This window comes from Mandrillus leucophaeus, unplaced genomic scaffold (assembly GCF_000951045.1).
Source record: "Mandrillus leucophaeus isolate KB7577 unplaced genomic scaffold, Mleu.le_1.0 Scaffold1050, whole genome shotgun sequence".
Taxonomy (NCBI): domain Eukaryota; kingdom Metazoa; phylum Chordata; class Mammalia; order Primates; family Cercopithecidae; genus Mandrillus; species Mandrillus leucophaeus.
In genome coordinates, this window is record NW_012098655.1 from 632,629 (window position 1) to 654,772 (window position 22,144).

At 42.9% G+C, this 22,144-nt stretch overlaps 1 protein-coding gene across 2 annotated transcripts in view; it reads right to left on the bottom strand.

Annotated features, from left to right (window-relative positions):
- Window positions 1-21,059, bottom strand: part of NME9 (NME/NM23 family member 9) — a 30,039-nt gene extending 8,980 nt beyond the window's left edge. The window contains exons 1-7 of one of the 2 annotated variants that reach the window (XM_011981813.1): window positions 20,346-20,389; window positions 19,895-19,931; window positions 15,523-15,580; window positions 9,822-9,925; window positions 8,507-8,578; window positions 5,909-6,025; window positions 4,707-4,782 (exon numbers count right to left, since the gene is read on the bottom strand). In XM_011981813.1, the coding sequence (XP_011837203.1) occupies window positions 4,707-4,782; window positions 5,909-6,025; window positions 8,507-8,578; window positions 9,822-9,925; window positions 15,523-15,580; window positions 19,895-19,927 (460 nt within the window). In that variant the 5' untranslated portion in view covers window positions 19,928-19,931; window positions 20,346-20,389. Of the gene's footprint in view, window positions 1-4,706; window positions 4,783-5,908; window positions 6,026-8,506; window positions 8,579-9,821; window positions 9,926-15,522; window positions 15,581-19,894 lie in introns of both variants that reach the window. The other variant, XM_011981805.1, reaches the window with a different exon arrangement.
- Between the last annotated feature and the right edge of the window lie 1,085 nt (window positions 21,060-22,144).

Consider the following 22,144-nt stretch of genomic DNA (forward strand, 5'->3'; position numbering starts at 1 on the left):
TGAGGCGGGTGGATCACCTGAGGTCAGGAGTTTGAGACCAGCCTGACCAACATGGAGAAACCCCGTCTCTACTAAAAATACAAAATTAGGCGTGGTGGTCCATGCCTGTAATCCCAGCTAACTGGGAGGCTGAGGCAGGAGAATCTCTTAAACCCGGGAGGCGGAGGTTGCAATGAGCCAAGACTGTGCTAGCTTGGGCGACAAGAGTGAAACTCCGTTTCAAAGAAAAAAAAAACAACCAAGACCCAACTATATGCTGCCTACAAGAAACCCACTTTACCTATAAAGACACTTAGACGGAAAGTGAAGGCATGGAAAAAGATATTCATTGCAAGTGGAAATGAAAAGAGAGCAAGATAAACTATACTTAGATCAGAGAAGGTCATTATATAATGATAAAGGGGTCAATTCATCAAGAGTAACAATTATAAATATCTACCCAACACCAGAACATCCAAGTATATAAAACAAACATTAATAGATCTAAAGGGAAAGATAGACTGCAATACAGTAATACAATACTGCAATACATAGGGAATTCAACACCCTACTGTTAGTAATGGACAGATCATTCAGACAGAAGACAAACGTCATAGTCAAACTGCACACTAGACCAAACAGACCTAACTATATTTACAGAAGAGTTCACCCAAGTGCTACAGAAAAGACATTATTTTCATCAGCATGTGCAATATTCTCCAGAATAGAGCAAATTATAAGCCACAAAGCTAGTCACAACAAATTCAAAAAAGCAGAAATCGTATATATCTTTTCTGACCACAATAAAATAAAATTAGAAATCAATAACAAGAGGAACCTCAGAAACTACACAAACACATGAAAATTAAACAACATAATCATGAACAACAAATGCATCAGAGAAAAAATTATAAAGGACAATTTTTAATTTCTTGAAACAAATGAAAATGGAAATACACATCCAAAATCTATGGGATACAGTAAAAAGAGTAATACAGTAAAGGGGAAGGTTGTAGCAATAAATGCTTACATCAAAAAAATAGGAAGATTTCAAATAACCTAATGATGCACCCAAATGCACTTAAAAGGCAGTAACAAACCAAACCCCCAATTAGTACTAGGAAGCAAACAATAAAGATCAGAGCAGAAATAAATGAAATTGAGCCTAAAAAATACAGAAGGTCAATGAAGCAAAAAGTTGATTTTTTGATAAGATAAAATCAATGAACCTTTAGCTAGACTAAGAAAAAGAGATGACCCAAATAAATAAAATCAGAAAGAAAATGGAGACATAACAACTGGAAACTACAGAAATATAGAGAATCATTAGACACTGTTATGAACAACTACACACCAACAAATCTGAAAACCTAGAAGAAATAGATAAATTCCTGGATACATGCAATCTACCAAGATTGAACCATGAAGAAATAGAAAACCTCAACAAACCAGTAACAACAAGATCACAACTGTAATAAAAAGTCTTCTGCCAAAGAAAATCTCAGGACCTGATGGCTTCAATTCTAAATTCTACCAAAAATTTAAAGAATAACTGATACCAATTCTACTCAAACTCTTCAAAAAAATTTGAAGAGGAGAGAAAACTTCCAAACTCATTCTGTGAGGCCAGAATTGCCCTGATAGCAAAACCAGACAAGGACACAACAAAATGAGAAAACTAGGCCAATATCCTTGATGGACATAAATGCAAAAGTCCTAAACAAAATACTAACAAACCAACTTCAACAACACATCAAAAAGATCATTCACTATGTGGGATTCATCCCAGGGATGTAAAAAGGGTTCATCATATGTAAAGCAATATATGTGGTTCATCAAATCATTAACAGAACCAAGAACAAAAACCGTATAATAATTCCAATAGATGCTGAAAAACCATTCAATAAAATTTGAATTCCTTTATGATAAAAAACCTTCAAAACACTGGGAATAGAAGGAACATACCTCAAAACAATAAAATCCATGTATAACCCACAGCAAACATCATAGTGAATGGGGAAAATTTCAAAGCCTTCCCTCAAAGATCTCAAATAAGACAAGGATGGCTGCTTTTACCACGTTAATTCAAAGACCCCACCAAAAAACTGTTAGAACTGATAAATGAAATCAGTAAAGTTGCAGGATACAAAAGCAACATACAAAAACCAGTAGCATATGTATATACCAACAGCAGACAATCTGAAAAAGAAACCAAGAAAGCAATCCCATTTACAATAGCTACAAAGAATATAAAATATGTAGAATTCGATTTAACCAAAGATGTGAAAGCTCTCTACAAGGAAAACTATGATACACTGATGAAAGAAATTGAAGAGGACACACACACACAAATGGAAAGATATTCCATGCCATGCTGATGGATTGGAAGAATTAATACTGTTAAAATGTTAATAGTGCCCAAGGCAATTTACAGATTCAGTGCAATACCTGTCGAAATACCAGTGACATTCTTCACAGAAACAGAAAATATAATTTTTGAATTCCCTTTATGATAAAAAACCTTCAAAACACTGGGAATAGAAGGAACATACCTCAAAACAATAAAATCCATGTATAACCCACAGCAAACATCATAGTGAATGGGGAAAATTTCAAAGCCTTCCCTCAAAGATCTCGAATAAGACAAGGATGGCTGCTTTTACCACGTTAATGTATATGGAACCACAGAAGACCCCAAATAACCAAAACCATAGTAAGCAAAAATAACAAACCTGGAGGAATCACACGACCTGACTTCAAATTATACTACAAAGCTATAGTGATCAAAACAGCAAAATACTAGCATAAAAACAGACATATAGAATAGCGAACCCAGATGTAAATCCACACATTTATAGCCAGCTCATTTTCAACAAGGGTGCCAAGAACATACAATGGTGAAAGGACATTCTCTACAATAAATGGTGGTGGTTAAACTGAATAACCATATGCAGAAGAATGAAACTACACCCCTATTTCTCACCATATACAAACACAAAATCAAAATAGATGAAAGGCACAACTCTAAGACCTGATACTATGAAACTGTCAGAAGAACACTGGGGAAATGGTCCAGGATATTGGTCTGAGCAAAGGTTTTTTGTGTAAGACCTCAAAAGCATAGGCAACAAAAGCAAAAATAGATAAATGAGATCACATCAAGCAAAGAAGCTTCTGCAAAGCAAAGGAAACAATCAACAAAGTGAAGAGACAACCCACAGAGTGGGAGAAAATATTTGCAAACTATCCCTCCGACAAGGGATTAATAACCAGAATATATAAGGAGCTCAAACAACTCAAAAGCAAAAAGAAAATCTGATTTTTAAATAGGCAAAAGATCTGAGTAGACATTTCTCCAAAAAAAGACATAAAAATGGCCAATGGGTATATGAAAAAGGTGCTCAATATCAGTAATCATCGGGGAAATGCAAATCATAAAATCATAATAAGATTTCATCTCACCCCAGTTAGAATGGGGACTATAAAAAAAAAAAAAAAAAAAGGGAGGCTGGATGCAGTGGCTCACGTCAGTAATCCCAGCACTTTGGGGGGCCAAGGCAGGTGGATCACCTGATGTCAGGAGTTCGAAACCAGCCTGGCCAATGTGCTGAAACCCAGTCTCTACTAAAAATACAAAAATTAGCCAGGTGTAGTGGCGGGTGCCTGTAATCCTAGCTACTCAGGGAGGCTGAGGCACCAGAATCGCTTGAACCTGGGAGGCAGAGGTTGTAGTGAGCCAAGATCGTGCCACCACACTCCAGCCTGGGCGACAGAGGGAGACTCCGTCTCAAAAAAACCAAAACACTAAAAAGAGAATAATGAGGCGAGGATGTAGAGAAGGGGGAATGTTCATATACTGCTGGTATGAATGTAAATTAGCACAGCCACTATGGAAAACAGTATGGAGGTTCCTGAAAAAACAAAAATAGAACTACCAGATGATCCAACAATCCCACTACTATGTATATATGCAAAAGAGAGGAAATCAATATATTGAAGAGTTATCTGCACTCCCATGTTTATTGCAGCAATATTCACAATAGCCAAAATATGCAGTCGACTTAAGTGCCCATGAATGGATGAATAAAGAAAATGTGGTGTATGTACACAAGGGAATATTATTCATTAATTAAAATGATTAAAATCTGTCATTTGTGGCAACATGGATAGAACTGGAGATCATTATGTTAAGTGAAATAAGCCCCCAAGCAAAGAACAACAAATAGCACATGTTCTTACTCATATGTGGGAACTTAAAAAAATGGATCTCGTGAAGGTAGAGAGTAGATTGGTGATTACCAGAGGCCAGGAAGTGGAGAGAGAGGGATGAAGAGAGGTTGATTAATAGGTACAATCTACAGATAGAAGAAATCAGACCTGGTATTCAAGAGATCAGTAGGGTGACTATAGTTAACATTAATCTATTGTACATGTCAAAATAGCTAGAAGAAAATAATTTGGATATCCATAGCATAAAGAAACGATAAATATTTAAGGTGATGGATATCCCAATTACCCTGATTTAATTATATGTATGTATCAAATTATCTCATGTACTCTGAAAATATGCACATCTATATATCAATTTTTATAAGAAAATTATGAACCATTAAAAAATCTTCTCAGAGTTCAGATTGCTCAATAAACTGAATACTCATCTATTTTAAACACACATCAAATCTGAGTCTGCTTTGCCTTTTTCCCTTGCTCATTGGTTCTGCACTCACCCATGTCCTCATCTTCACCATTGTTCTTTCCATGGGAAACACATTCATCTTCATCAGAAAGAGCCTCATCTTTAATCTAGTATAAATTGGTCATTAAAAGAAAGTAGTTAGCTAATTAACATTACTACTAACACCTTCAAAAACCTGTAGAGACTAAAAAAAGCAAAGCTCCAAAACACAGAGAAAAAAAATGTCAAAGTTATCAGTCTTGGAAACTTTACAAGACCCTTTTTGGTGGCTGGGTGCTGGTGTGGGGCTGACAGAATTAGAATACAAGAAAAGCCAAGCTTATCTTAAGTTTTAGAGTCTACCTCTTTTCATACGCATTAAGTAGAGATAGTTGATAAGAAGACAAAGAATTGAAATGTAAGTAAATATTAAGAGATTGACTATGCAGTACAGAGAAGCAGTAAAGAGAGATAATATTCCCTTGGAGAAGGCACATGAAAATATTAGCATTTGCAGTTTTCTTTCGGGAGGGAAAATGGCCAGGTTTCTTGGGAAAAATATGATTTGATTCTAATCCATTCCATAAAAATGGAGCTTTGCTATTTGGAATTTAATAAGAAAACCTGAACAATGAACATGGAATGGTGTGGAGTCACATTTGCCAGATGCTCAAAGCACCAGGAAATACCTCTCTACCTATGGTATGTTGATTTTTCAAAGGCAGCCAATTATTTGAAGAACTGGCAGTTGATGTTATCATGGAAATAATTTATCAAAATCACAAGCTATGCTGATTCTATTTCTCATGTTAATGACAGACCTTGATTTCTAAGTTAAAGAAATGAGCCCTCTGAGTTCACAAGTAAAACCTTCAGGAATATGAGCCAGTGGGTCACTAGGAGAGATTTCACCTCAAGGCTGAGAGGAGCCCAGGATAACTGACTTCTCCTACGCATCACTCCATTCTGTAACTTGATTTTCATTTCCGAATTCATTGTTAAGAGTTGAAGTGGGAGATGAAAGGGAAATTGATAAAATAAAGTGCTCTGTATGAAAGAGATGGCTTTTATAAGAAGGTTTCAAAATGCACACATATCACCAGGGCACAGTGCTTGAGGAACAGACCCAGGTGAAACTTTTATGAAGCTGTCCACCAACGGCTCCAGGACAGTCGGGTAAGGGGGATGGGGACTGCTGATCTCTCCTACTAGCACACTTGTGAGTTAGCTCTTGTAGAAGTGACCTCCAGTTACCACTTTCCGTTCTCTGCCTTCAGCCAGCACTTTCTTTTCGGCCTCCAGCTGGTCTAGGATGGTTTTCTGCAGCAGTGGGGCATTTGCTCCTCTAACCACAGCCACCAGTTCTCCTCCCTAGAATATGTTACAAACAGCATGAAATACTCTTGGCAAATATTAATCTCTTTCAAGAGATGGCGAGAGTGTCTAGGAGTGTGTGTGCCCAAGATCAAGGTTCCTCAACCCCAGGCTCATAGCAGTGTGCTCACTTCTGCTGCCCTCCCTTGGCAGGACGCTCTGAGGTCTGCTTCTAGGATTTTTGTTTGTTTGAGATGGAGTCTCGCTCTGTTGCCCAGGCTGGGGTGCAGTGGCGCGATCTTGACTCACTGCAAGCTCCGCCTCCCAGATTCACGCCATTCTCCTGCCTCAGCTTCCCAAATAGCTGGGACTACAGGCACCCGCCACCATGCCCAGCTAATTTTTTTTGTATTTTTAGTAGAGACGGGGTTTCACAGTATTAGCCAGGATGGTCTTGATCTCCTGACCTCGTGATGCGCCCATCTTGGCCTCCCAAAGTGCTGAGATTACAGGCGTGAGCCACCGCGCCCAGCCGGTCTGCTCCTAGTTTTAAATGATTTCTCTTTTTCTGATCTCTACCTTCATGCCACTCCTTTCAAAGCTTCCTTCAGGGTAACCAGCAGTTCATTAAGGGAGGAACAGTACATAGTAAGTTAGGAGTGACTAAGTGTGGCTTACACATGACTTACTCATTCAACAAATATTATTGAGCACTTACTATACCAAGCACCAAGGCAGAGGCAAAGAATATAAACATTAAACATGAAAAAACATAACTGCAGCCTTCATGAATGGGGACTAGAATGGGGAGAGGGATGACTGGACATGCCGAAGAAACAATTACAATACTATAAAATAATTGCTGTAAGTAATACGGAAATTTATAAGTGCTTGGAACTTGGGGCAAGAATTGCCAGCATCATCTGAGATGGTCAGGGAAGGCTTCACAGTCGAGGTGGTATTTGGGATGAACCTGAGTTTCTGCTTTAACTCTTTCAAAAGTCTGTTTGTTTGTTTGTTTGTTTGATGGAGTTTCGCTCTTGTTGCCCAGACTGGAGTTCAATGGCATGATCTCGGCTGACTGCAACCTCTGCCTCCTGGGTTCAAGTGATTCTCCTGCCTCAGCCTCCTAAGTAGCTGGGATTACAGGCACCTGCCACCAGGCTGGCTAATTTTTGTATTTTTAGCAGAGATGGTGTTTCACCATGTTGGCCAGGCTGATCTCAAACTCCTGACCTCAGGTGATCTGCCTGCCTCGGCCTCCCAAAGTGCTGGGATTACAGGTGTGAGCCACCGCGCCTGGCCAAAAGTCTCTACGTTTGTACTCACAAAGAAATGAATCTGGAGAGGGAGAAGTTCACATAGAGTGGGTCCTCCTTCCATTTCCATCCCATCCCTTAATGGACCACCATGGGGTTGAAGATTGTGGCCCATGTTCCCATACAAGCCAAGTAAGATTTATGCTTTAATTGCTATGGGCTCAGGCAATTAAGCCATTGTGGTCGCATTTCTGCAGCTGAGCTCTGATGTCAAGCGTGTCTGGGGCACGCTCATCTCCGAGCTCCTCCCTGCTTCTCCCTCTTTTCCTCCCAATCATGTTATGTCATGTAAGTTCAGTCTCCCTACTAAAATCCAAAGCTCAAATAATGTTTTATCATAAGTTTCCAATTTGTAATACTTGCAGTGCTGAGGCCAGGAGGCTGAAGTTTTCAAAATTGAACAACCCTAGCCTGGTGTTCGGAGACCTGGTTGAGTAGATCCTGGTATTCCTGACTCTACAATGAGGGGGCTGGTCTGAGTGAGGAGGAATATCGATCCATTGCCATCAGAGCCTGGCAGGTGGCCTAAACCTGGGAAGCCAAGTGTGAAACAGTGGGCCCTTAGGGGCATGGAGCTGGACCATGGATGTCACACCCAAGGACATCCAAATTATATTTTCAAAACACTGGGCCACTTGACTTTCCTCAATAGTCCCTCTCATTTCTAACTTTCTGTAAACATATCTTCACATTTTATGATTACATAAGGGTGAATGAAGAGCTTGTCTGCCCCATAAAGGAGTATCTATTTTTACTAAAAAGTCCCCTTTATGGAGCAAAGGATAGAAATCTTGAAACCCTGTGCTCTAAGAGTGAAGCCTCCAGTCTAGAGCATTCATGGGCCAAAAAGGAGCATGTACATTTGAGTGACTGGTACTCTCTTCCCGTGTACAGCAAGTCAGGAAGGCTGCCCCAGCACCGTGGCCACCAGGGTGCTGTGTCATTCACCTCCTTGGGCGCAGGGCCCTCAGGCCACCATCCTAGTCAACAGCTTGTATCACCACTTCGACTTGGGGGTGGGGGTGTCTGTATGTAGCCAACATCATAAAAAAAGACTGGGAGGCATCAGAGAAAACAGCATCACTTGTTTGAATCTGTGAGGCCTCTTGGTGGTTCCCATTAATTCTCCCAAAGATAGTTAATGTCAGCGAGATGCTTCTATTTTGAACACTAATGATGTGCAATTGTCAAATAGTTCTGGTTCTGAAAATGTACTTACTGCATAAAACAGAAAGGTGGGCTCGCACTTCCCTCGGTACTTTTCGAGGACATCAAGACGATCTGCCTCTGCCTAAAGAAAACCACTATCAGCAGCTACCCTGGGTGCAGGGGGTGCAGGGCCCGACTGATCGGTGGGAAACCACACAGGGAACTGAACACCCCCAGGACTGACTTCCCCAGGTGGAGCCCCGATTTGCTCTCATGCTGTTCCTGCTAATCAGAGCTGTCCTATAAAATTGCAGACATGTACTCTCTTGAAGAATCAAATGAGGAGGAAGCAAGAGTATCTCCTGCCCCACCCAGCTACTGTACCAGTCCAAGGGAGCGCTACTGGCTAATGTCCTTCTGCAGCCATGATTGACAACCGAGGTGAAGGTCCTCAGGCACCGACTTCATTGTCTGAGAAACCTGCTACACATGGGCATAAGAGATCCCCCACGCAAGCCCTTCTACAGCACACTCCCTATGGAAGCACCAAGACTGACTGCCAAAGGAAGAACTGCAAAGTCCCTGAAGTCCAACTTCTTGAGTGATTAGTGTAAGTTATATTTTCTCCTGTCTTCACTGCCTATGAACCTCAAACCCATGCAGCATATCAACAGTGTCTCTTGAATACTTCTCTAGAATTTATTCCCATTTCCATACATTCATCCAAATAAATATTTACTGTAAGTTCCCCTTTATGGAGCAGAGGATGGAAATCTGAAAGTGACATTTCAGTCAACAGTGTTCACAAGCCAAGAAGGAGATGCGGCTGGGGTGGTGGCTCACACCTGTACTCCCAATACTTTGGGATGCTGTGGTGGGAGGATTGCTTGAGCCCGGGAGTTCTAGACCAGCCTGGGTGATATAGTGAGACCTTGCCTCTACAAAAAGTTAAAAAATTAGTGAAGCATGGTGGCATGTGCCTATATAGTCCCAACTAGTTGGGAAGCTGAGGTGGGAGGATCATTTGAGGCTGGGAGGCAAAGGCTGCAGTGGGCCATGATCCCACCACTGCACTCCAGCCTGGGTGACAGGAGAAAGAAAAAAGAAGAGGGAGAGTATGCATTTGAGTGATATATATTTCTTCTCTTTATATAGCACCAAGAACTGCTCAAGCCAAGAGTGATACAGGGAGGTGGGGTGGGGAATAGGAACCTTCATAGCTAGAGAAATTAGAAAGTATCATGACAGTATCAACAAAAAGTCCACACTGATTCCTTTTTAATGATCTGGGAAAGGCCACTCTCACACTTCTCCTTCCTGACTCTTTTAAATTTTTAAATTCTTTTTACAATGTTGTATGACTGTTGGATGAGAGAGAATCTTACTAATGCAAAGTGCAGAAGGTCCAGGCCGACCTCGATCCTCATCTTCTGGAAGAGGCTCACCACAGGTTTGCAGGGGCCACACCAGCCTTGATAGACATCAACAACTGTGTGGAACCAAGAAGCAGGAACATTCAGTAGACACCAGCGCCCACTACACCAGGCACAATTTATACCTGTGCATTCTAACCTCCCGCAAATGGACATTCATTTGCAGGGATATCTAATGGTTAAAGGGATTTACTGTCTCATGAGATTATAAGCAAGTATGGAAACACAGCTAGCCCTCATTCTTATGAACTTGGTATACTGAATTCTAAATACAGTATAAGTATAGCAGAAAATCATTTTCTTAACATGGCTCCTTTATCTTAAGGGTTCTTCAGGCTACATTCAGGGTTAGGCCTAACACAGGGTGGCCCTCAATGATATTGGAATTAGACTGAAACTGTCTATTCTAAAAAGGAGAGGTCACTCACTGTAGGTGACCCAGCAGCACACAATTGACTTTTATGTAATCCTTGGATAATAAACACAGGTTTGACCTTTTCTTCTGATGAATTAAAAGCCACTTTCTTTGGGTGGAGCAGAGTTTTATTTACTTTAGAAAAATCAACATTTTTCTCCCAGAAAGTGAGCCTGATAGAGAGCTAGAGAGAAACTTGGATACCTTTTTCTTCTTTAGTCCCAATCTATAGTACATGTCAGGGCTGGATGTAGGGGAACCCTCTCATCTGAGTGTTGTGAACCACGCGATCTACAGGAAGCTAAGCAAACCAAGCCAACTCCCGTGTACTGGATTTGTGCAGGACCTGCCCCACACGACCATGAAGCGGCAGCAAGGGCTAGATGGTGACATACCAGTGGCCATATTTTAGAGGAGGGATATCTGCCAAAAGGCTTCAACACTCCCAGAGTTCATGCCTGTTCCACACAGGTGAGCATTTCGGTTCAACCGCTAGAGTAGCATAGTCACAGGGAGATCGTGTCAAAATTGCTAATAATTGATTAACTCTGTCCATTTTAATAGCATGCAATTTGTGATTTTACTTATCACAGATTCACATTTCAAAATTTTCCCATCAAGTGAGAACTATTAATATAATACAATACAAATTGTCATGACTAAAGTTAGTATAGAGACTGGTGGCACTGTACTAACACTGTTCTGTACTCACCAGGCTTCCCATGAAGAGGTGACTTGCACTGGGCATTGTAGAGAGCCCAGGCTTGGATGGGCAGAGAGGGAGACTGTGGTGCAAAGGATGGGCAGCCAGGCATAGGTGGCAGACTCAGGGACCCCTGGGCAGCCTGCTGGACCAGACCTGCCTGAGGTGGTGTGGTAGGAAATGGTGGCAGGGATCACTGGAGGAATCTGGAATGTGGGGCTTGAGGAGCTCTATCCTGAATCACTAGGCAACGAGGATTCACAGTAAGTATTAGAGAGAAGAGGGAGCTAATATCTTGGACTTGCCTGCATCCAGAATTGTAAGAAATAAATTTCTGTTCTTTATATACTACATATCTGTAGTGTCCTGTTACAGTAGCATAAACAGACTAAGCTATTCTGCTTTAGCTGCAAGAGGGCAGGTGCACTTTGCTTTTCTCTAAAAAGCCCAGTGAGATGGATATCATTATTGCACTATCGAGATGAGGAAACTGAAGTTCAAAGAGGTGAAGTCATGGACCTAAGGTAAGAAAGCAAATTCTCAAGCAGTATAGCTTAGTCCATTTATGCTGCTGTAACGGGACACTACAGACTGGGGCAGTTTATAATGAAAAGAAACTTATTTCTCATAGTTCTGGAGGCTGGCAAGTACAAGATCAAGGTGCCAGCAGGTTTGGTTGTCAGATAAGGGCTGCATCCCTCTGGAGGAGAATTATACTGTGTCCTCACATGACGGAAGTCAAGGGCAAGAGGAATAAACTCCTTCCATCATGCCCTTTTATAAGGGCACTTAATGCCACTCATGAGGGGCACTACTCCCCTTTTAAAGGCCCCACCTCTTAAAACCATTACTTTTGACATTCAGTTTCAACACTGAATTTTGAAGGGGGACACATTTAAACCACAGTACAGCAGAATCAAGTTTTATTTTATTTTATTTTATTTTATTTTATTTTTGAGACGGAGTCTGGCTCTGTTGCCTAGGCTGGAGTGCAGTGGCCGGATCTCAGCTCACTGCAAGCTCCGCCTCCTGGGTTTACGCCCTTCTCCTGCCTCAGCCTCCTGAGTAGCTGGGACTACATTAGCTGGGACTACAGGCGCCCGCCACCTCGCCCGCCTAGTTTTTTGTATTTTTTAGTAGAGACGGAGTTTCACCGTGTTAGCCAGGATGGTCTCGATCTCCTGACCTCGTGATCCTCCCGTCTCGGCCTCCCAAAGTGCTGGGATTACAGGCTTGAGCCACCTCGCCCGGCCAGAATCAAGTTTTAAATCCTGTGTTGCCTGATGCCATAGCCCATGCTCTTTCAACTGCTCCAGGGAAGAAGCAAGATGCATAAATTCAGCAGTGTTCATTGGTTCAGCCAAGTAGCACAATTTTGCGGAATGTGAGAACCCAAGCTGGGTATAGGAGGAATGAGGAAGCCAGACACACGGGTGGCAGAGGGGATAGAATGAAAAGAATGTAGGCAGAATACTAGGGATGAAAATGAAGACGGTGTGGAAAGGACTTCACCTTTGAGCCTGGCAGAGAAAAAGAACTAGCGAGGGGTGGGGAGAGATTGTTGGAGGGGAAAGGAGAACAAACTCAACTCTAACCAGGCTGGGTTTTCAGTACCAACCAGAAAATCTAAGACAAGTGATCACAAAGGCAACCAGACATCCAAGCAGGAGAGTGGGATTTGGGTTCCACAGCATCCAGGTAGAGGATAAAGTTCTGGGCTTTCCTGAAGACAAGAGTTTCACAATTGACCGATTTTAATTTATTTTTTTATTTCAGCCTACTACAGTTATGTGGGTGAGGGCCAAAAAGGGCATCTGGGTCAAGCCAGGAAAATGTCCCTGAAGACTTAGAGGGCCCTGTACACAGGCCCACTGAAAAGGGCAGATTTAAATCCCAAAGGAAAAAAGCTGGGGCTCAACTCTCTGTGCTGTATTTGTATTGATAGTGCACCTGCCATTGCTACTAGCTTCTCCCTCCCTCTTGGATGCCCTGGCTCTGTGAGGAGTGGCGGGCACAAAGGCACCTTCACAAAGTTATGGAGGAAGCGGGGATGGGGGGAGGGGGGAGGAAGGAACAGAGAGGAAGTGTTTGATTTGACTCTGAGTGAGAGGAAGCAAAACAGAGAAGCCACATGGAAGGAATGGCAGAGACAAGAAAATGTGTGTGTGTGTGTGTGTATGTGTGCGTCTGTGCATGCATGTGTAGGTCTGAAGGGACTTTGGCATGTTGAAAGCAGGTGAAAATGAGCCAGCAGAAGGCAAGGTTTCCAAGATGCTGGTGGTTTACTTTGGAAGCAAATTTCTGCTGGCTGGAGAGAGAGAGAGAAAAACACATATCTATGTATTTATATGCTCCATATCTATATATTCCTCTAGACTGCCTGATGAGAAGGAGCAAAGAGGAGGTCCTGCTACCTTCAGTCAACAGAGGCCCTTGAACCATTTAGACCAGGCTTGGCAGAGGGTCAGTGCTCACTGGATGTTAGCTACTGTCACATAGGGTGCTTAGCAAGGTGGCTGGCACACGATACATTCTCAAAAAATTAAGGAATGGGGGTTTTTTCACAGCTGTTAAAGAAATGGAAATAATGATTTGTTTCACCTGGAGTCATGTTCCAGTTGCCCAGACAAGACACATGGACAAATGGTTAAGCCTTGGCACCATCAAAAACACTTCATAATCCCTCAAACAGTAGAGTGTTTGAGGGATCATACTCACACCCCACAACTGAATCAGCATTTATCTAGTACCCACTCAGCCTCAGTCCCAGGCAAGTCTGCTACAGATGTGAGATTAAAAAGCCAATGCTGGCCGGGCGTGGTGGCTCACACCTTAATCCCAGCACTTTGGGAGGCCGGGGTGGGCAGATCATTTGAGGTCAGGAGTTGGCCATCAGCCTGGCCAAGACGGTGAAACCCTGTCTCTACTGAAAATATAAAAATTAGCTGGGTGTGATAGAATGTGCCTGTAATCCCATCTACTTGGGAGGCTGAGGCAGAAGAATCACTGGAACCCCAGAGACGGAGGTTGCAGTGAGCCAAGATTGCACCACTGCACTTCAGCCTGGGTGACTCAGTCTCAAAAAAAGAAAGAAAAAGCCAATGCCGTTGTGTTTAGAGTCTAGGAGAAAAGCCATGATGGTCTCTCCCTACAGGGCCACAGCAAGTGGGGTGTGTGCTGGAGGGATTGAGACAGAGACTCACCCCACGTGCCCTAGGAGCTCCCAGGAGGGACGTGACCACACAGAGGTTCCAGAAAGATTTCATATGAGGAAGGTAATTTTGCACTGGGTCGGGGAATAAGAAAGATTTCTACAGTTGGTGATAGGCCATGATATCCCATCTGGCTTGAATGGGCTTAAATGCTGATGTCATTTGGTGGAGGGGGTGGTAATGGGCAAGGCTAAGATCAGATACAAGCACACTGAGCAGGTATATTCACAGAAAAACTGAGCAGGCACACAGAGAGTAATAGAGCACAGAGATATCTGCAGTGAATGAGAACGAGAAGTAAAGAGTGGGTGACAGCAGGTGGTAGGCAGCCTCTCAGATGTCTCTAACGATCCCCACCTTCTGGTCCTCATGTACTTGTGTAATCCCCTGCCCTGGAGTGTGGGCTGGACCTAGTGACCAGCTTCTAATGAGCAGAGTATGGCAAAAGCAATGGGATATCACTCTCAAGATTAGGCTAACAAAAGGCTGTGACTTCCAACTTGTACCCTCTCTTAGAGCTCTGTCCTGGGGGAAGCAAGTTACCAGGTTGTGAGTAGCCTTATGGAGAAATCAATGGCAAGAAGTTAATGTCTCTGGCCAACAGCCAGTGAGGACTTGAATCCTTCCTACCAACAGCCTCATGAGTGAGCTTGGAAGTGGATCTTCTTAGGTCTGCCAGTAGCCACACAAAAGAGCTTGGAAGCAAATCTGCTCCTCGTTGAGCCTTGAGATCCCGTCTGACACCTTAACTACCATGGTGAGACACTGAGCCAGAGCTAGCCAACTAAGCTGTACCTGAACTCCTGACCCACAGAAACTGGGATAATCAATGTTTGTTGTTTTAAACCACTAAGTTTCTGGGTAAATTGCTAAGCAGCAACAAATAACTGGTGCCAGGAGGATGGGGATGAGGAGGCCCATAGACAGTGGCCTGCTGTTTCCTAATGACTGCAGTCCCAGGTTCAAGTCCCAGTGATGCCTGGCTCGCCTTCCATCCTTTGAGTTCCAAGAGATCCCTGTATTCCCTCCAATGCATTCTCCTTTAGTGCCTGAGGTAATTAGAGGAGGTTTCCTGTTACTTTTAACACCAAACAACCCTGAGTACTGACTCCTTTCCTGAACTGAATTTACTGATGTTCAAGCCACACACACACACACACACACACACACACACACACACACACACACATATCATCTGTTTTTTTATGAGGTTCAAGGTAATAGGAAAGTAATGTTCATTGCAGCCCTTTCCTTCATGGTTCATCACACCATTTAATAATTTAGAAAAGAATGGATCTAAAAAGTTATTTTACTTTGAATTACCAGTTAGTCCTTTGGAACTGAGCATTTCCTCCCAAAGCTCTTGGGTGCTGATGTTGACCTAAAGCCAAAGAGGATCAAATGCTGTATTACTGAGGGCTCAGGCAGGGAAACAATTCCATCTATTTGCTCTAGATTTCTATCTTTCTATCTCTGAAATACTTACAAGTACAGTTCAAGTTATCCTCTCCCCCGTCTTCTTTTCTCCTTCCTTTTCTCACTCCTTCCCTACCCAGAAAAAAACACTATCCTAAGAATAATGTGTACTAGTCTCGGGCATTTAAAAAATAATTTTACATGTTATTTGTCCAGGAACAATATATAAGTTGTTTTTGTGCCCTTAAAATGTACATAAATGTATCAAACTGTAGGTCTCATTTTGAAATTTGTGTTTTCACTTAGTATCAGAATTAAGTTGAATTTATTGCCATTCACTCACATTTTTTTTCTTATCCACAGAGTTCTGGTTTTATAAATATAAAATACAAGGAAAAATACATATTATCCCTCTTCATTAACGTAAAAATTTCTTTTTTTTTTTTTTTTTTTGAGATGGAGTCTGGCTCTGTCACCCAGGCTGGAGTGCAGAGGCTCAATCTCAGCTCACTGCAACCTCTGCCTCCCAGGTTCAAGCGATTCTTATGCTTCAGCCTCCTGAGTAGCTGGGATTACAGGCACGTACCACCACACCTGGCCATTTTTGTATTTTTAGTTGAGACCGGGTTGGACCATGTTGTCCAGGCTGGTCTCAAACTCCTGACCTCAAGTGATCTGCCCACCTCAGCCTCCCAAAGTGCTGGGATTACAGGCATGAGCCACAATGTCTGGCCAATAGTAAACATTTCTGTACAGTGTTTTTTACTGTGAAATAATTTCAAACTTACAGAAAGTGTGCAAGTACAGTATAAAGATTTAGGGTTTTTTTTTTTTAGGTATTTGGAAGTAAATTACAGCTTGTTATCTCATTACTCCTGAATATATTATTCCTATGTAACACAATACAATAATCAAAATCAGGGGAAAAAAACACTGACATATTGTGAACATTTAATCCTTAGATAGAGTACAACTTTTCCTGTTTATCCCATAATGTCCTGAGTAGCAAAGGAGCTAATCAGAAACGTGTGCTAGATTTATTTGTCAAGTCTCTTTAGTCTGGAATAGTTCTTTAGTCTTTCTCTTCTTTTCACAATGTTGACACTTTGGAAAATGACATGCCAGGTATTTTGTAGAGTGTCCCTCAGTTGGGGCATATGTGATGTTTCCTCCTGATTGGATTCAGGCTGTGCATGTTTGGACTGGTTGAAATTGGCTGGACTGGTTGGAGTGTTGGAGAAGCTGAAGATCATTCCTCTCACTACTCCCTAGCAGGTGAGACACAATTTCCATCTGCCTATTACTGATGTTCACTTTGATCACTGGATTAACATGGTCTGCCAGGCCTATTGTCTGTAAAATTATTCCCTTTTTCTTTGTAATTAACATATTTTTGTGGTGAGCTACTTTGAAATGATATAAATTAAAAGACCACACAAATTACTACTGGGTTTTTTTGTTTGTTTTTTGAGATGGAGTCTCACTCTGTCATCCAGGCTGGAGTGCAGTGGCATGATCATGGCTCACTGCAACCTCTGCCTCCTGGGTTCAAGCGATTCTCCTGCCTCAGCCTCCCAAGTAGCTGGGATTATAGGTGCCCGCTACCACACCCGGCTAATTTTTTATATGTTTAGTAGAGACAGGGTTTCACCATGTTGGCCAGGCTGGTTGTGAACTCCTGACCTCAAGAGATCCGCCTGCCTCGGCCTTCCAAAGTGCTGGGATTACAGGCATGAGCCAGCACGCCTGGCCTACTATTGTTCTTGATACAGGTATGCCAAGGTCTATGTCCCTTTAAAAAAGATAGGATGCATTATTGGCAATAAGGGCAAGAAACATGTAACACCTGCTAATCCTCTATTAAAAGCCCCTTTTTTGGCCGAACGTGGTGGCTCATGCCTGTAGTCCCAACACTTTGGGAAGCCAGAAGTTTGAGACCTGCCTGGCCAACATGGTGAAACCCTGCCTCTACTAAAAAAAAAAAAAAATACAAAAGTTGGCCGGGCGTGGTGGCGCATACCTGTTTTCCCAGCTACTCAGGAGGCTGAGACATGAGAATTGGTGAACCTGGGAGGTGGAGGTTGAAGTGCGATGAGATCGTGCCACTGCATTCCAGCCTGGGCGACAGGACAGAATGAGACTGTCTCAAAAAAAAAAAAAAAAAAAAAAGAGAAAGTCTCTCTTTTAAGGAAGCACACTCCTTACTTTTCTTGTTTCAGTGAAAAGTACAAGAAAAACCCAGAAGAGTCTTCCTGATGCCTTAAATGAAGTAAGAGAGCTGAACTGATATAACCTTGGGCCCACAACTACAGTCCTGAGGAAAGTGATAGAAGCGTTCAGAAGGACCCCCTGCCCCTACCCAGAGGCTCAGACTTAAGTCACCAGCAACTCTCTGTGGCCCACCCCTGTCACGGAGTGAGTCCCACCAGCTCTGGGGCCAGGACTCTGGGCAGTTGAAGAATCTCAGCCCTGGGAGCCAGGCAAGAGCGGAACGGTGTGGGAACTATCCGGACTTCACTAAGCCTTGCATTTGGTAGGGAATGAATAGGGAATGTGTGGCACCTTTTACCCAGACTGTCCCTTGATGTCCTGTGATTTCTGTCTGTCTCCGTTATAAACGGAACCCCGAATAACCTTGCTGAGAGAGAGGACAAGGTTCCTGGGTTGGCCGACTTTAGGCACGGCTTTCAAGGGGTTTACCTTATAGAGAGGTGACCTTTACACAGATGCCTCAGTGTAAGAGGGGAGGGAGGCCACTCCCTCAGCAGGAGGGAGCACTTACTTTGAGTACTGCATTGTACTCAGAGCTCTGAGTAATACACAGGAAAAAATAACAACATTGCTAACAAAAGTTATTACCGCCATAGGAGATCTAGGGCATCAACACATGAAATGACCATAATAAGGGGCAATAACATTAGAGACACCACAGACCGCATCAGACCAGCCAGGAAGTGTCTAAAGGAGTCTCATCACAGCTGTGCAGGCGTTAAAGGACAGGTATTATCCCTCCTGTCTATGTAAAAGATACGGAGGCCAGAGGGTTGAGGAAATGAGTCACACAGCTATGAATGGTAGGACCAGTTGCTCAGAATTTACTTCAACCAGAACATTCATATATGAAGCGCTTTCTGACTCTAGAATCCTAGAATATCAAGGCTGGAAGAAGGCCCTTAGGGATAATTCACACAACATCCTTATTCCATAGATGGGCAAGCTATGGCCCAGAGAGGGTATGTGATGTAGTCAAAGACACAGTTGGCTATAGAGGACACAAGAACTACATCAGGCCTTCTGACTTCCAGTCTAAAACTCCCACCCCACCCCCCACCTCTCCCACCCCCAGCATGGGGTACCGTTAGAATGATGCTGCTTTCCCCTTTCCTCTTTTTTAAACCACTAGACTTTTGAAATCCACATGCAAACTGTCCTACCGAGGACAATGAGAGAAAAACCAGATGTCTCAAAATCGCTAAAGCTCTATTATCTAGGAGGCGCTGTAGCCTTAGTATGCATCTCACTGGGACCAGCTGATGATGAGACATTTTAAAGTTTGTTTTAAAATGTTCCCGTGTTACAGATCATCCAGATGATCTCCTTATGACAAAGCACTCTCTCCCAATTCCAGGGTCTATTCCTGCATGCTTTTACCATCACTTCAGAATCAACCACTGTTTATTGTCCAGAACCAAGAAAAAGAGCAGTTGCTGGCTTCTGAATTCACTTGTCCCACATGCAAATGAAGTAAGGTACTCTATATAACAAATGCCCAGCACATAATATATCTCAAAACGTATTTGTTAATAAGTGAAATTTGATGAGAACAGTGGTGGGAAAACTGGGTCTCCACAGAGCACACAGTTACAGACTCATGCCCAAAGTCAAAAGAACCTATACTGTATTCTCTGTGCAAGCTGCAGTCATATTTCAACAGTAACAAAATAACGGTCACATCGAATTATGTTGATTCATATTTTCTTGGTTTGTAGTTTTATTTAATGCATGTTTAGGTTTTATGGTTGTATACGCACTATAAATATAAACAGCTTCTACTCAGTTTTGTTTGCATTAATTTTGTTTGCATAAAATTTGTCATCACTGGGGTTCCAAGATAAGTTTTGGCCCTTTAAGACAGAAGGGTACATCACTCAAGTTTGGGAACACTGTCACATACTGCTAGCAAACAAAATGTCACTTTTATACTACAACCCCGCTCCAATCACCCTCGTCTTCCCCGAGCCCAACCCAGAGCTGGAAGCTAGCGCCCCTTGAGGCTTACCTGCAGGGCAATTTCCTTCTTCCTGCTGCCCATGGCTCTGCAAAGAAGACGAAGCCCTGTTACCGCGGCCGTGGGCCGTTCCCCCGCAGCCTCGCGACAAACCGCTGCGTGGATCAGCAAGCCCAGAGCCTCCTTCAGATAAGCCCCCCTCCTATGGCCCCCGGCCCCTTTTTAAGATGCTTCTAACTGGCGGCAAATCAACACACTGACACAAAGTGAACACCCCACGAGGAAGCGGAGCCTGCAGTCCGCGGGCTCGTGGCTCGCCGGGCGGTTTTCTGGGGATCTGCAAAGCCCCCTTCCCACCCCGGAGCCGGCCAGGGGGCTCCAGCAGAGGCCGGAGTCAGTGCGCGGGGCACAGTGCAGCCTGCCGGGCACGGGTCTCCAGTCGAGGAATTCAAACCAAAAACCGACATGGGACCCTGTCATCCCTGCTGTTCTTATGGATTACTGGGAAACTGAGCCACTGCGAACGACAGGTACACGATCTTCGACGCGCCCGGAGTCACCAACCGAGTCTGCAGCGACCTAGCCGCGGTCGTCATGGCAACCTGGCCCCCCTGCCAGGCCTGCCAGGAAAGCCGGCGGACACGTAAGCCACGCCCACTCTGGGCCCAACGCAGTCTCTTCGCGGAGACTCTGAACCCAGCCAGCGAGAGGCAGGAGGGAGTCCCGCCCCTTGCCCTCCATATCGGACTATGGGAACCCACTCATTGGCTGCAGCGTTTGTCAGCGTCTGGAGGCTTTGAACCCACCAGGCAAAGACCCAGTGCATCTGTGCGTTGCACAGTCGCATCTGTGAATCCCTGCGTCCCTCCTGCCCCGCCTGCCAAGACTGCTGTGCAGCTTTTCTACCGTCACATACCGGTAAAATGTGTGCAAGGTAGGGGGCGTCTCCAGATTTTAAGGGGTCTGCAAGCGTTCTCTTTAAGACAAAGAATATGAAATTACAAATTCAAAATTAGATATGAAAGTCAACTGAGACACATACAAAACAGTTACAAACATTGTAGATATTAATCCAACTCTATCAATAACCACTTTAAATGTGAATAACCTGATTACACCAATTAAAAGAGAGATTGTCAGAGTGGATTTCAAAAACAAACAAAGCCCAGTTGTGTGTTATCCACAAGAAAATACATTAAAAGCAAAAAAATAGAGATAGCTATACCAGGCTGACACTAACTAAAAAAATAGCTGAAGTAGCTATGTTAATTTCAAGAAAAGCAGACTTCAGAACAAGGAAATTTATCAAGTATAAACAGGGACATTACATAAAGGTAAAGGGATCAATTATTTGGGAAGACATAACAATACTTAACATGTATGTACTTAAAAACAGAGCACCGAAATATGTGAGGCAAAAAAAGATAAAACTGCAAGGAAAAATAGGTAAACTCACTATTATAAGAGAATATTTTAATACCATTTTTAAAATACCATTAAAATATTTTAATACCATTTTAATACATCCAGCAGGCAGCAAATGAGCAAGGATATAGTTGAACTGAAAAAATCAATCAAATTGATCTAATTGACATTTATACAATACTTAATTCAACAACAGCGGAATATAGATTCTTTCTCAAGCTCACATGGAACATTCACTGAGATAGACCACAATCTAGGCCATAAAACATAGCTTAACAAATTTAAAAGGATAGAACAAAGTATGTTCTCTGACTACAATGGAATTAAACTAGGAATCAATCACAGCTGATGAAAGAAATCTCGAAGATTTAAATAGATGAAGAAATATTCCATGTTCATGGATAGGAAGAATTCGTATTGTTAAGATATGAATTCTTCCCAAGTGAAGCATACACCAAATGATTTCCATCCAGGGAGTGCTGATACCCTGCTTAGCCATAAGGTACCCAGCAACCCTCTGTGAAGTACAGGGCGATGGATATACTGAAGACTGAACATCTTCCTACCTGTCATCCTGCCTTCTCCCACTTCAGCTCTGAATCCACCTACTCTTTTCTTGCATTCAGTCCCATGGCAATATTCAGTTCCATGATAATATTGCTCAGAGCCACAGTCACTCCTTAAGACACTGCATTGCAAACTGAGTTGACTAGATGCAAATCATGTTCATTGCCACAAGGTGGTGGTTGTTCAAGCTCTTGAATGTGTGGAATCTCCCTTAGAATTTAGTTTCCAAAATAAAATTCAAATCAGATGCTAAACTCCTCCTGCCAGTGCACGGAAAGATAGTGACATTTATTCTTTCTGAAAGGGTTA